This window comes from Maylandia zebra, linkage group LG10 (assembly GCF_041146795.1).
Source record: "Maylandia zebra isolate NMK-2024a linkage group LG10, Mzebra_GT3a, whole genome shotgun sequence".
NCBI classification, from domain to species: domain Eukaryota; kingdom Metazoa; phylum Chordata; class Actinopteri; order Cichliformes; family Cichlidae; genus Maylandia; species Maylandia zebra.
In genome coordinates this window covers 18,324,546-18,338,304 of record NC_135176.1, presented here as the reverse complement: position 1 = coordinate 18,338,304, position 13,759 = coordinate 18,324,546, and the positions used below count along the sequence as shown (strand labels likewise).

The following is a 13,759-nucleotide window of genomic DNA, read 5'->3' as shown; positions in this document are numbered from 1 at the left end:
AAAAATTGCCTGAAAAAGAAGTGGGACGAAGAAAACTTATTAAATCCCACCCCTATATTCACTCATCAACAAAAAAAACAATAAACTTCCCGCAGCTACGCCCATCATTGCATACAGACCCATCAACAGCCCCGGGCACATACAAGCATCTAAACGGCAGCTCGCAAACAACAATTAGAGCCTTCATAACTGAATACAGAATATGTAAATTATAAATTGCATTACCACAGGTAACTACAAGTAACAAGCACACATACATATACATACATATATATCTACACACACATGTACATATATGTACATACATACGCACACTTTTTTTTTTTTTTGAATCCATACCAGCAATGGTAAGAGAACAGACATTACAGAGCACACTAAAAACCATCATTGAGTATACTGTGACCAGACCAACTGTTTGTAGAGGAATTTAAATCTATGAATATTTTTGCATTGTGTCAATTGTAAACTCAGACTGTTCCAGATTTTCACACCACATACAGACACACAAAAACCTTTACGGGTTGTTCGAGTTCTGGGTAATTTGAATTCTCCAAAGCCTCTCACATTATAAACCTTTTCTCGAATTTCAAATCTAGTTTGTAAATTTGCCGGTAAAAGTTTAGTAAAAGCTTTATACAAAATTATGGATGTATTGTAATTAACCAGATCCTGGAATTTAAGTAACTTTGCCTGAAGAAAGAATTTGTGAGTATGATCTAGATAACCAGCCTTGTGAATAATACGCAGTGCTCGTTTCTGTACTGTGACTAATGGATTAGTTGTATTTTTATATGTATTTCCCCACACTTCCACACAATATGTAAGATATGGAAGAACCAGGGTACAGTACAGAGTACAAAGTGCATCTTTATCAAGGAATTGTTTCACTTTGTTCAAAACTGCGAGGCTTCTGGAAATTTTGGTTTTTATGTGTCTGACGTTATTAGAGCGATTAGAACATGCTGTAGGTATTACAGGTACTGCACTGCAGTAGTTTGTATCATATCTATCTAATAGACTCCAATTTGTGCATGTAAATGGAGAGTCCTCTTCACACACTGAGGTTAATTATGGAGTTCCACAGGGTTCAGTGCTAGGACCAATTCTGTTTATATTATACATGCTTCCCTTAGGCAGCATCATTAGAAGACATAGCATACATTTTCACTGCTATGCTGATGACACCCAGCTCTATCTGTCCATGTAGCCAGATAACACACACCAATTAGTTAAACTGCATGAATGTCTTAAAGACATAAAGACCTGGATGGCCGCTAACTTTCTGCTTCTTAATTCAGATAAAACTGAGGTTATTGTACTCGGCCCTGAAAATCTTAGAAATATGGTATCTAACCAGATTCTTACCCTGGATGGCATTACCTTGGCCTCCAGTAACGCTGTGAGGAACCTTGGAGTCATTTTTGACCAGGACATGTCCTTCAACGCACATATTAAACAAATATGTAAGACTGCTTTCTTCCATTTGCGCAACATCTCTAAAATTAGAAATATCCTGTCTCAGAGTGACGCTGAAAAACTAGTTCATGCATTTATTACTTCCAGGCTGGACTACTGTAATTCATTATTATCAGGATGTCCAAAAAACTCACTGAAAAGCCTTCAGCTAATCCAAAATGCTGCAGCAAGAGTACTGACAGGGACTAGAAAGAGAGAGCATATTTCTCCTGTTTTGGCTTCCCTTCATTGGCTTCCTGTTAAGTCCAGAATTGAATTCAAAATCCTGCTCCTCACATACAAGGTCTTAAATAATCAGGCCCCATCTTATCTTAATGACCTTGTAGTACCATATCACCCTATTAGAGCACTTCGCTCTCGCACTGCAGGCCTGCTTGTTGTTCCTAGAGTATTTAAAAGTAGAATGGGAGGGAGAGCCTTCAGTTTTCAGGCCCCTCTTCTGTGGAACCAGCTTCCAGTTTGGATTCGGGAGACAGACACTATCTCTACTTTTAAGATTAGACTTAAAACTTTCCTTTTTGCTAAAGCATATAGTTAGGGCTGGACCAGGTGACCCTGAATCCTCCCTTAGTTATGCTGCAATAGACGTAGGCTGCCGGGGGATTCCCATGATGCATTGAGTTTTTCCTTTCCAGTCACCTTTCTCACTCACTATGTATTAACAGACCTCTCTGCATTGAATCATATCTGTTATTAACCTCTGTCTCTCTTCCACAGCATGTCTTTTATCCTGTCTTCCTTCTCTCACCCCAACCGGTCGCAGCAGATGGCCGCCCCTCCCTGAGCCTGGTTCTGCTGGAGGTTTCTTCCTGTTAAAAGGGAGTTTTTCCTTCCCACTGTCGCCAAAGTGCTTGCTCATAGAGGGTCATATGATTGTTGGGTTTTTCTCTGTATCTATGAAGCGCCTTAAGGCGACTTTTGTTGTGATTTGGCGCTATATAAATACAATTGAATTGAATTGAATTGAATTGAACTTGGGCCCAACTTCAACTTTAACCCAGCTTTACTTTGTTTATTGAAAGGTTCCAGCAATAAAGATGACTTTTGAGTTTAGTTCTGCATCCAAGTCCTGCATTAGGGCCCATACACTGCCTGCCACACAGAGTCATTGTGACAAGTAGTGCAACAGCATTGCTACATAGAGCAAGAGTCCAGGTTTTAAACTGTTCTGGCAGTTCAGACCTCTCACTTTGTAACATATTGGCACAGTATAAATTTTGAATTATTGAAAAATGCTGAACATTTAAAAACCTATATCAAACAACAAAGGAAAAAAGCAACATGTGAAACTACCTCCCACCACCCACCCAGCTCACCCCCACTGATAACACACACACACACACACACACACACACACACACACACACACACACACACACACACCAGCTATCAAACCAGAGTAGCTATTGGTTTGATAAATATAAACGCTGAGGGAGTCAGCTAGAACTTCATCATCTGGGGTACTCCAGTTTGCATAACAGAATCATGATGTGCAGTACTGCTGTCTGCATTATCACAGCTTAGGCAATATAAGACTCTAAGATTTTTTGCCAATGGATCTTTTCAACTCTGCACTTGGAAAAAATATCACTTTTTTGCGTCCTGCATTTTTCATTATAAGTGGATTTATTGGCATTCCTAATATAAAATATTATTATGCCTTTCTGTTTTTTGTTTATATTATTTCTGTCCTGGCAAACACAGCTGTCATGGCCACAATATATTTGGATCACAATCTAAGAACACCGAAATATATTGCAGTTTTCAATCTTGCATTGGTTGATCTGTTAGGTAACTCTGCCATGGTGCCAAAGGTTCTCGATATCTTTTTGTTTAATCACCCTCACATTTCCTATAATGACTGCTTGACATTCCTGTTTTTCTGCTATGTATTCCTTTCGATGCAAGCTCTAAATCTGGTTGCACTGTCATATGACAGAGTTATGGCGATCGTTTACCCACTGCATTATCAACTGAAGGTGACTCAAAAGTTCATGTTCTGTTTAATTGCCTCTTTCTGGGTGTTTGTCATTATTGTTGTACTTATTGCAACTGGCCTTCTTACAAGGCTTTCCCTCTGTGAGTCAGTCGTTATTAAAAGCTTTTTTTGTGACCATGGTCAGATATACCGGCTTGCATGCAATGATTATACACCCAGCGATATAACTGCTTGGATTTTGCCAGCTCTTATTCTTTGGCTTCCTCTTTTGTTTGTTTTGTTGAGTTATCTGAGTATAGGCTATGCTTTAGCTAAGGTAGCCACAGTTCGAGAAAGAATGAAGGGCTTTAAAACCTGCACAGCTCATCTTTCATTAGTGGCAATCTATTTCCTCCCAATATTAATCACATTTATTCTACGTGCAAACATAGAGCCACATGCCAGAATCATAAACCTGTCTCTGACATCAGTCTTTCCTCCAATGCTGAACCCTATCATATATGTTCTTCAGACACGAGAAATCAAAGAATCTCTGAAGAAGTTCTTAAAAATCACAACACACTACAAAAATAGAAAAGTCAAATTTAAAAAGTAAGAATAAATTTGGCATAAATATTTTTACCCCTTTGTTTATTTAAGGAATGCATATAAAATAAAATAAAAATGTTCAAGTATGTTTAAGTACTTCCAAATAGAACCCAAATTACAAATGTCACACTTCACGGGGCAGTGTGTGATTGATTTGAAAACACATCCTGTAGCAAAGATTTGTGATTTGTAATTTTTTAAGCAACTGTAATTGTTACTGTTAGGACCAACACAGAGAGACATACAGATACTTATTCACAACTATGGGTCAGTTTATGAACGTGAAAGCTTAGGAGTTTATCATAAATAAAATAAAATAAAATAAAGCCTGTTGACAAGTCATGCACAAACAGGGAAAGCATGGAAAGGTGAAAGATTAGATTCAAAGTAGGGACCTTTATGCTGTGAGGTGATAGTGATAACTAATCACATTTATCTTTAGCCAAATGTAAGGGTTGCCTTTCTGAGAAATATGCATTGCAGCATGACATATGCTTGTTTTGTTTTTTTTCAAAGTGAGATTCAGTAAAGCTACTATATAACTACAGAAATACATTTTAATGACTGTTTAAATAGATAATTTTCTGCTATGAGAATATGTCAGGAAGCCTTCCAACTTCTCTTTCTTCCAGATTCTATGTGGATATGGGCCGCCTTTGATTAGAGTTTCAAAGAATGTCCAACCAAAATGTAAATATAATGTAAAGGACTGACTAAACTGGTAGAAACCCAGAAATGTTATTTTTTGTGGCTGAATCATTGTGTAGTGACCCGATTGAGTAAATTCTACTTATAACAATATAATCACATGGTTTGATTACAGAGGGAACACAGGGCTAATAAAAGTGAAAGACCATGTGGTTAAGTTGAGACTATGAGTCGTATTCTTTATATTTATGAGAAAATTCATATTCACTCACTAATAAATTAAAAAACATTGGTGAAAAAAAGTTTAAAAAGCACAGGAGGAATCAGCAGTACTGAACAGGCCAATTGCTATCCGGTAATCAGATTACAATGTAGGGTTTCTGAGTGATTTGCCGTTAGTAGTAACAAACCACCCAAAGTGTAAACTCAAAGTGTAGACTCTACACACTGGGTACTCTTCAAGGGGTATAAAAGAAAATCTCACCAGTCTGTACAAGAGCGAGGTCTAACCAAGTGTGTTAGCTCACATACTGTAATATGTAATTTGCTGGTAATAGAATCACAGTCAGTCTTTCAGTAACAAAGGACAACAATGTTTCATGTCTCATAATAACAATATAACATTTTATAATTGGTGGTGAAAAGTGAGACTATTTAAAATGTAATGTATAAAAATCCTAAAAATAATGTGTGAACATTTTATTGTGAACACAATTGTGCTGGAGTAATACACTTACAAGTAGAAAATATTTTAAATCTAATTTCCAGTGTTTATAACGATGACCAGGAAGCAGGGTTGGAGGCAGTGACTCAGCGGAGGGTGGCCTCCAATTCCTGGTTGAGGCGTTCTGTCTGACCGTTAGTCTGAGGATGGTGTCCTGAGCTCAAACAGGGTTTTGTTCCTAAGGATGTACAAAACGCCCTCCAGACCTGCGACGTGAATTGCGGTCCTCTGTCAGACACGATCTCAGTGGGTATCCCGTGCAGCCTAAAAACATGGTCAACTAGCAGATTAGCAGTTTCAGTGGATGTGTTTGTCGAGGGCAATGAAGTGAGCTGCCTTGGAAAATCTGTCAATCACAGTGAGGATTGCGGTCTTGCCAGAAGAAACCGGTAGAACAGTAACAAAATCCAAAGAAATATGCAACCAGGGACGCCGTGGAATGGAGAGAGGCTGCAACAACCAAGCCGGGCATTGCGTGTTAGATTTGCGGTTTCACGTTGCGGGACCCTGGGCGGTAAGAGATCGAGAAGTTAAACCTACTGAAAAACATGGACCAGCGAGCTTGACGTGAATTCAGTCTCTTGGCTGTACGAAGGTAAGTCAAGTTTTTGTGATCAGTCCACACTATGAATGGGTGTTCCGCTCCCTCGAGATAGTGCCGCCACTCCTCTAAGGCCAGTTTCATGGCCAACAGTTCCCTTTCACCCACGTCGTAATTCCGCTCAGCGGTGATAAGCGACAGGGAAAAAAAGGCGCACGGGTGAAGTTTGGACGCCGTGCCAGAGCACTGTGACAATACCGCTCCTACCCCGACGTCAGACGCATCCACCTCAACTATAAATGGCTTCTTGGGGTCGGGGTGAATTAAAATCGGCGCTGAGGTAAATAGTTCCTTTAACTTGGAGAAAGCAGCTCCTGCTTCCGGACCCTAAATGAAAGGGAGCTTTGAAGATGTTAGCTGGGTCAGCGGTGCTGCTACTTGGCTGTAGTTTCTGATGAAGCGGCGGTAAAAGTTTGCGAAGCCCAAGAAACGCTACAGAAGACTCCGGGACGTTGGAATGGGCCATTGCACGACTGCCTGTATTTTAGCCGGGTCTGTCTTCACCTGCCCCCCCAAGGATGTAGCCCAGGAACGAGACGGAAAGGGAGTGGAATTCACATTTCTCCGCCTTAACGTACAGTTTATTCTCCAGCAACCGTTGTCACACGGCTCGGACATGCGTTTGGTGCTCCTCCAGGTTTTTGGAAAAAATCAGGATGTCGTCGAGATAAACGAAGACAAAACGGTCGAGGAAATCTCGCAGTACATCATTCACCAGATTTTGGAAAACCGCTGGGGCATTTGTGAGACCGAAAGGCATCACTAGATATTCAAAGTGCCCCAAGTGAGTGTTAAAGGTGGTTTTCCACTCATTGCCCTCCCTGATTCTGACGAGGTGGTACGCATTTCTGAGGTCTAATTTTGTGAAAATGGAGGCACCATGGACCGTCTCGAAGGCGGAACTGATCAGCGGTAAGGGGTATTTGTTTTTTATCGTTATGTCATTAAGCCTCCTAAAATCGATACAGGGCCGTCCTTCTTACCGACAAAGAAAAATCCGGCCCCCATGGGTGAAGAGGAGGGTCTGATGATGCCCACGGCCAGAGAATGTACTTTTCCATGGCTGTCTTCTCGGGGCGTGTCAGGTTGTAGAGGCGGCTTGAAGGTAGGGTGAAACCCGGTAACAGGTCTATGGCACAGTTGTAAGGTCTGTGCGGGGGTAGTGATTGAGCTTTGTCTTTGTTAAAAACCTCCCTTAAGTCATGGTATACCAAAGGTATAACAGAAAGGTCTATGTTGGCGCTTTCGTCATGTGCGAGCTCGACAATGGCAGACGGCGGGGCTGAGACGAGACAATTGGCATGGCAAAATGGGCTGCAAATTATAACTTTCTGCCCTGCCCAGTGCAGATGAGGGTTATGTAGTTTTAGCCAGGTGAAACCAAGGATAACGGGAGTGCTGGGGGAGTGGAATGTCAAGAAGGGGAGTCTGTCCCTATGGTTGCCTGAGGTGACTATAGTAATAGGTGCGGTGCAGTGAGTGATGTGAGAGAAAACTTGGTTTACTAGTGCTTTAACTGGGATGCTAGAGTCCAACTCAAAAAGGGGAATATTCAGCTGCTTGGCTAATTCTTTATCAATGAGGCTTTGCTTGGCGCCCGAATCGACTAATGCCTGGGACGTGTGGGTCGCAGAACCGAGCAAGAGCGTAACCGGCAACAAAAACGGGGCTTAGAATCAATATTGGTACCACCCACCCGTATCCCCGGACCTACCGGTGGGCGCCCCCTTTTCCTTTCTTGGGACAGGTGGAAATAAAATGCTCAGCGGAGCCACAATAAAAACACGAGCGAGAGCGACAACGCCTCTCCCTCTCTTGCGGGGACAACCGGGATCACCCGATCTGCATGGGTTCTGGTTCCGATTCAGTCCTCTCCACGGCGACTGTGGCCGAAGGCTGAACCGGAAGCGGCGATGGGGAAATGAAAACCGGGGACACACGCCGCACTGGCTGACGGGTACTGGAGTTCCTCTCTCGCTCCCGCAGTCTGTTGTCAATGCGAAGCGTGAGCGAGGCTAACTCCTCGAAAGTGACAGGTTCGTCTCGGGACGCTAGCTGATCCTTCATGTGCTCGTTCAGCGACTGCAAATAGACTCCCTGAAGGGCCTTATCGGGCCAGCCGACTGCCGCCGCGGCAGTGCGGAAGTCAATCAAATAATCTGCGATGCTACGGCAGCCCTGACGGAGATTTAACAGCCGCCGAACCGCACTGCCCACCGAGATAGGGTGAGCAAAAGTCTGGTCTGGGTGGTTACCTGCAGGTCTCCAACAGCGGCTCCTCCTCCTTTAGGCAGAGATTGGTTGCTCCTCCCTGGCTGACCACCTGTGGGCAATTATTCCGGCAGCATATAAGACCTGCGCACTCAACCGTTCATCGTCTGAGTATCTGCAATCCCCATGTTAGTCAAGTGGAGTGTGATTGCTTTGTCCAGAACCCGTGTGACGACTTACCTGTTTTTCTTGTCCTCAGAGGTAGCTCCTGGAGTGGAGGTCTCGCCTCCACCTCATCCACCAGGATCGCCGATTGTCTGCTGGATCCCGTTGACTGTGCCCTCTCCTCTCATTACAGTGCCCCGGCCACTTCATAGCCCAGTTTCCACCTCTCCACTGCCTCAGCTGTTCAGCTGCACCCTAGAGTTGTCTAGGTCACCCTTAGTTAACTTAGTTTTTCTGCGCGCCTCTAGTGTGGTGGCGTCGTGTTGTTTTGCTGGTGTTTAACTGTGGGGGGAAATAAACCTTCTGTTCACTTATCGTCTCGCTTCCGGTTTGGTTTCTGCACTTGTGTCCATCTCTGTTACCTCGCGCCGTTCGGCCGTGACAGTATACTCAGGACAGTTTTATGGACACAGCAGACCCAACCCGTGTAGCGATAAGTAAGCAGGGGGCTATCATCGGTAGTCACGAACAGACGCTGCAGTATCTCCTAGCCCAAGTACACACGCTTACAGACGAGCAGGTTAAAATGCAATCCGACATCCAGTCCCTTCAACCCTCGGCGGAGTCAGAACCCGCCGCCAGTAGTTCACCTCAGCCCGTGGCAGATCCCGAGCCCCAGCGAGCTTACCTGTTCCGCGACGCAGCTTCCCCGGAGCCGGAGCCGTGCGCAGGTGACCCGGGGGCCTGTAGCGGTTTTCTTTTACAGTGTGAGCTGGCGTTCGGGCGTTCGCCCCGCTCTTTCGTTTTAGACACAGTTCGAGTTTCCTATATACCGTATTTTCACAACCATAAGACGCACCGTACTAAAAGGCGCAGTCTCAGTTATGTGTGCCATTACTGTATTTAACACACACATAAGGCGCACCTGATTATAGGGCGCATACAAGTATCAGTGTTTAAAAATAAAGCGGGAGCAAAACTGAGTTTGGTACTCACATTTTTATTACCGGTAATCGTCATCATCATCAGCATACAAGTGTGCGTATTTAAAAATGAAGCGGGAGCAAAACTGAGTTAGGTACTCACATTAATGACATAACGATAAAAAACAAATACCCCTTACCGCTGATCAGTTCCGCCTTCGAGACGGTCCATGGTGCCTCCATTTTCACAAAATTAGACCTCAGAAATGCGTACCACCTCGTCAGAATCAGGGAGGGCAATGAGTGGAAAACCACCTTTAACACTCACTTGGGGCACTTTGAATATCTAGTGATGCCTTTCGGTCTCACAAATGCCCCAGCGGTTTTCCAAAATCTGGTGAATGATGTACTGCGAGATTTCCTCGACCGTTTTGTCTTCGTTTATCTCGACGACATCCTGATTTTTTCCAAAAACCTGGAGGAGCACCAAACGCATGTCCGAGCCGTGTGACAACGGTTGCTGGAGAATAAACTGTACGTTAAGGCGGAGAAATGTGAATTCCACTCCCTTTCCGTCTCGTTCCTGGGCTACATCCTTGGGGGGGCAGGTGAAGACAGACCCGGCTAAAATACAGGCAGTCGTGCAATGGCCCATTCCAACGTCCCGGAGTCTTCTGTAGCGTTTCTTGGGCTTCGCAAACTTTTACCGCCGCTTCATCAGAAACTACAGCCAAGTAGCAGCACCGCTGACCCAGCTAACATCTTCAAAGCTCCCTTTCATTTAGGGTCCGGAAGCAGGAGCTGCTTTCTCCAAGTTAAAGGAACTATTTACCTCAGCGCCGATTTTAATTCACCCCGACCCCAAGAAGCCATTTATAGTTGAGGTGGATGCGTCTGACGTCGGGGTAGGAGCGGTATTGTCACAGTGCTCTGGCACGGCGTCCAAACTTCACCCGTGCGCCTTTTTTTCCCTGTCGCTTATCACCGCTGAGCGGAATTACGACGTGGGTGAAAGGGAACTGTTGGCCATGAAACTGGCCTTAGAGGAGTGGCGGCACTATCTCGAGGGAGCGGAACACCCATTCATAGTGTGGACTGATCACAAAAACTTGACTTACCTTCGTACAGCCAAGAGACTGAATTCACGTCAAGCTCGCTGGTCCATGTTTTTCAGTAGGTTTAACTTCTCGATCTCTTACCGCCCAGGGTCCCGCAACGTGAAACCGCAAATCTAACACGCAATGCCCGGCTTGGTTGTTGCAGCCTCTCTCCATTCCACGGCGTCCCTGGTTGCATATTTCTTTGGATTTTGTTACTGTTCTACCGGTTTCTTCTGGCAAGACCGCAATCCTCACTGTGATTGACAGATTTTCCAAGGCAGCTCACTTCATTGCCCTCGACAAACACATCCACTGAAACTGCTAATCTGCTAGTTGACCATGTTTTTAGGCTGCACGGGATACCCACTGAGATCGTGTCTGACAGAGGACCGCAATTCACGTCGCAGGTCTGGAGGGCGTTTTGTACATCCTTAGGAACAAAACCCTGTTTGAGCTCAGGACACCATCCTCAGACTAACGGTCAGACAGAACGCCTCAACCAGGAATTGGAGGCCACCCTCCGCTGAGTCACTGCCTCCAACCCTGCTTCCTGGTCATCGTTATAAACACTGGAAATTAGATTTAAAATATTTTCTACTTGTAAGTGTATTACTCCAGCACAATTGTGTTCACAATAAAATGTTCACACATTATTTTTAGGATTTTTATACATTACATTTTAAATAGTCTCACTTTTCACCACCAATTATAAAATGTTATATTGTTATTATGAGACATGAAACATTGTTGTCCTTTGTTACTGAAAGACTGACTGTGATTCTATTACCAGCAAATTACATATTACAGTATGTGAGCTAACACACTTGGTTAGACCTCGCTCTTGTACAGACTGGTGAGATTTTCTTTTATACCCCTTGAAGAGTACCCAGTGTGTAGAGTCTACACTTTGAGTTTACACTTTGGGTGGTTTGTTACTACTAACGGCAAATCACTCAGAAACCCTACATTGTAATCTGATTACCGGATAGCAATTGGCCTGTTCAGTACTGCTGATTCCTCCTGTGCTTTTTAAACTTTTTTTCACCAATGTTTTTTAATTTATTAGTGAGTGAATATGAATTTTCTCATAAATATAAAGAATACGACTCATAGTCTCAACTTAACCACATGGTCTTTCACTTTTATTAGCCCTGTGTTCCCTCTGTAATCAAACCATGTGATTATATTGTTATAAGTAGAATTTACTCAATCGGGTCACTACACAATGATTCAGCCACAAAAAATAACATTTCTGGGTTTCTACCAGTTTAGTCAGTCCTTTACATTATATTTACATTTTGGTTGGACATTCTTTGAAACTCTAATCAAAGGCGGCCCATATCCACATAGAATCTGGAAGAAAGAGAAGTTGGAAGGCTTCCTGACATATTCTCATAGCAGAAAATTATCTATTTAAACAGTCATTAAAATGTATTTCTGTAGTTATATAGTAGCTTTACTGAATCTCACTTTGAAAAAAAACAAAACAAGCATATGTCATGCTGCAATGCATATTTCTCAGAAAGGCAACCCTTACATTTGGCTAAAGATAAATGTGATTAGTTATCACTATCACCTCACAGCATAAAGGTCCCTACTTTGAATCTAATCTTTCACCTTTCCATGCTTTCCCTGTTTGTGCATGACTTGTCAACAGGCTTTATTTTATTTTATTTTATTTATGATAAACTCCTAAGCTTTCACGTTCATAAACTGACCCATAGTTGTGAATAAGTATCTGTATGTCTCTCTGTGTTGGTCTTAACAGTAACAATTACAGTTGCTTAAAAAATTACAAATCACAAATCTTTGCTACAGGATGTGTTTTCAAATCAATCACACACTGCCCCGTGAAGTGTGACATTTGTAATTTGGGTTCTATTTGGAAGTACTTAAACATACTTGAACATTTTTATTTTATTTTATATGCATTCCTTAAATAAACAAAGGGGTAAAAATATTTATGCCAAATTTATTCTTACTTTTTAAATTTGACTTTTCTATTTTTGTAGTGTGTTGTGATTCTTCCCTTTAACTTTTTTAGAGATTCTTTGATTTCTTGTGTCTGAAGAACATATATGATAGGGTTCAGCATTGGAGGAAAGACTGATGTCAGAGACAGGTTTATGATTCTGGCATTTGGCTCTATGTTTAAACGTAGAGTGATTAATATTGGGAGGAAATAGATTGCCACTAATGAAAGATGAGCTGTGCAGGTTTTAAAGCCCTTCATTCTTTCTCGAACTGTGGCTACCTTAGCTAAAGCATAGCTTATACTCAGATAACTCAACAAAACAAACAAAAGAGGAATCCAAAGAATAAGAGCTGGCAAAATCCAAGCAGTTATATCGCTGGGTGTATAATCATTGCATGCAAGCCGGTATATCTGACCATGGTCACAAAAAAAGCTTTTAATAACGACTGACTCACAGAGGGAAAGCCTTGTAAGAAGGCCAGTTGCAATAAGTACAACAATAATGACAAACACCCAGAAGGAGGCAATTAAACAGAGCATGAACTTTTGAGTCACCTTCAGTTGATAATGCAGTGGGTAAACGATCGCCATAACTCTGTCATATGACAGTGCAACCAGATTTAGAGCTTGCATCGAAAGGAATACATAGCAGAAAAACAGGAATGTCAAGCAGTCATTATAGGAAATGTGAGGGTGATTAAACAAAAAGATATCGAGAACCTTTGGCACCATGGCAGAGTTACCTAACAGATCAACCAATGCAAGATTGAAAACTGCAATATATTTCGGTGTTCTTAGATTGTGATCCAAATATATTGCGGCCATGACAGCTGTGTTTGCCAGGACAGAAATAATATAAACAAAAAACAGAAAGGCATAATAATATTTTATATTAGGAATGCCAATAAATCCACTTATAATGAAAAATGCAGGACGCAAAAAAGTGATATTTTTTCCAAGTGCAGAGTTGAAAAGATCCATTGGCAAAAAATCTTAGAGTCTTATATTGCCTAAGCTGTGATAATGCAGACAGCAGTACTGCACATCATGATTCTGTTATGCAAACTGGAGTACCCCAGATGATGAAGTTCTAGCTGGTCCCCTCAGTGTTTATATTTATCAAACCAATAGCTACTCTGGTTTGATAGCTGGTGTGTGTGTGTGTGTGTGTGTGTGTGTGTGTGTGTGTGTGTGTGTGTGTGTGTGTGTGTGTGTGTGTGTGTGTGTGTGTGTGTTATCAGTGGGGGTGAGGTGGGTGGGTGGTGGGAGGTAGTTTCACATGTTGCTTTTTTCCTTTGTTGTTTGATATAGGTTTTTAAATGTTCAGCATTTTTCAATAATTCAAAATTTATACTGTGCCAATATGTTACAAAGTGAGAGGTCTGAACTGCCAGAACAGTTTAAAACCT

General features: G+C 42.5%; 2 protein-coding genes across 2 annotated transcripts; one reads left to right on the top strand and one right to left on the bottom strand.

Moving 5' to 3' along the window:
- The first annotated feature begins 3,029 nt into the window (after window positions 1-3,029).
- Window positions 3,030-4,010, top strand: LOC143420724 (olfactory receptor 1500-like). The gene has a single exon (XM_076888838.1). The coding sequence runs from the start codon at window positions 3,030-3,032 to the stop codon at window positions 4,008-4,010; it is 981 nt and encodes a 326-aa protein (XP_076744953.1).
- An 8,343-nt stretch (window positions 4,011-12,353) lies between these two features.
- Window positions 12,354-13,331, bottom strand: LOC112435441 (olfactory receptor 1500-like). The gene has a single exon (XM_076888837.1). The coding sequence runs from the start codon at window positions 13,329-13,331 to the stop codon at window positions 12,354-12,356; it is 978 nt and encodes a 325-aa protein (XP_076744952.1).
- Between the last annotated feature and the right edge of the window lie 428 nt (window positions 13,332-13,759).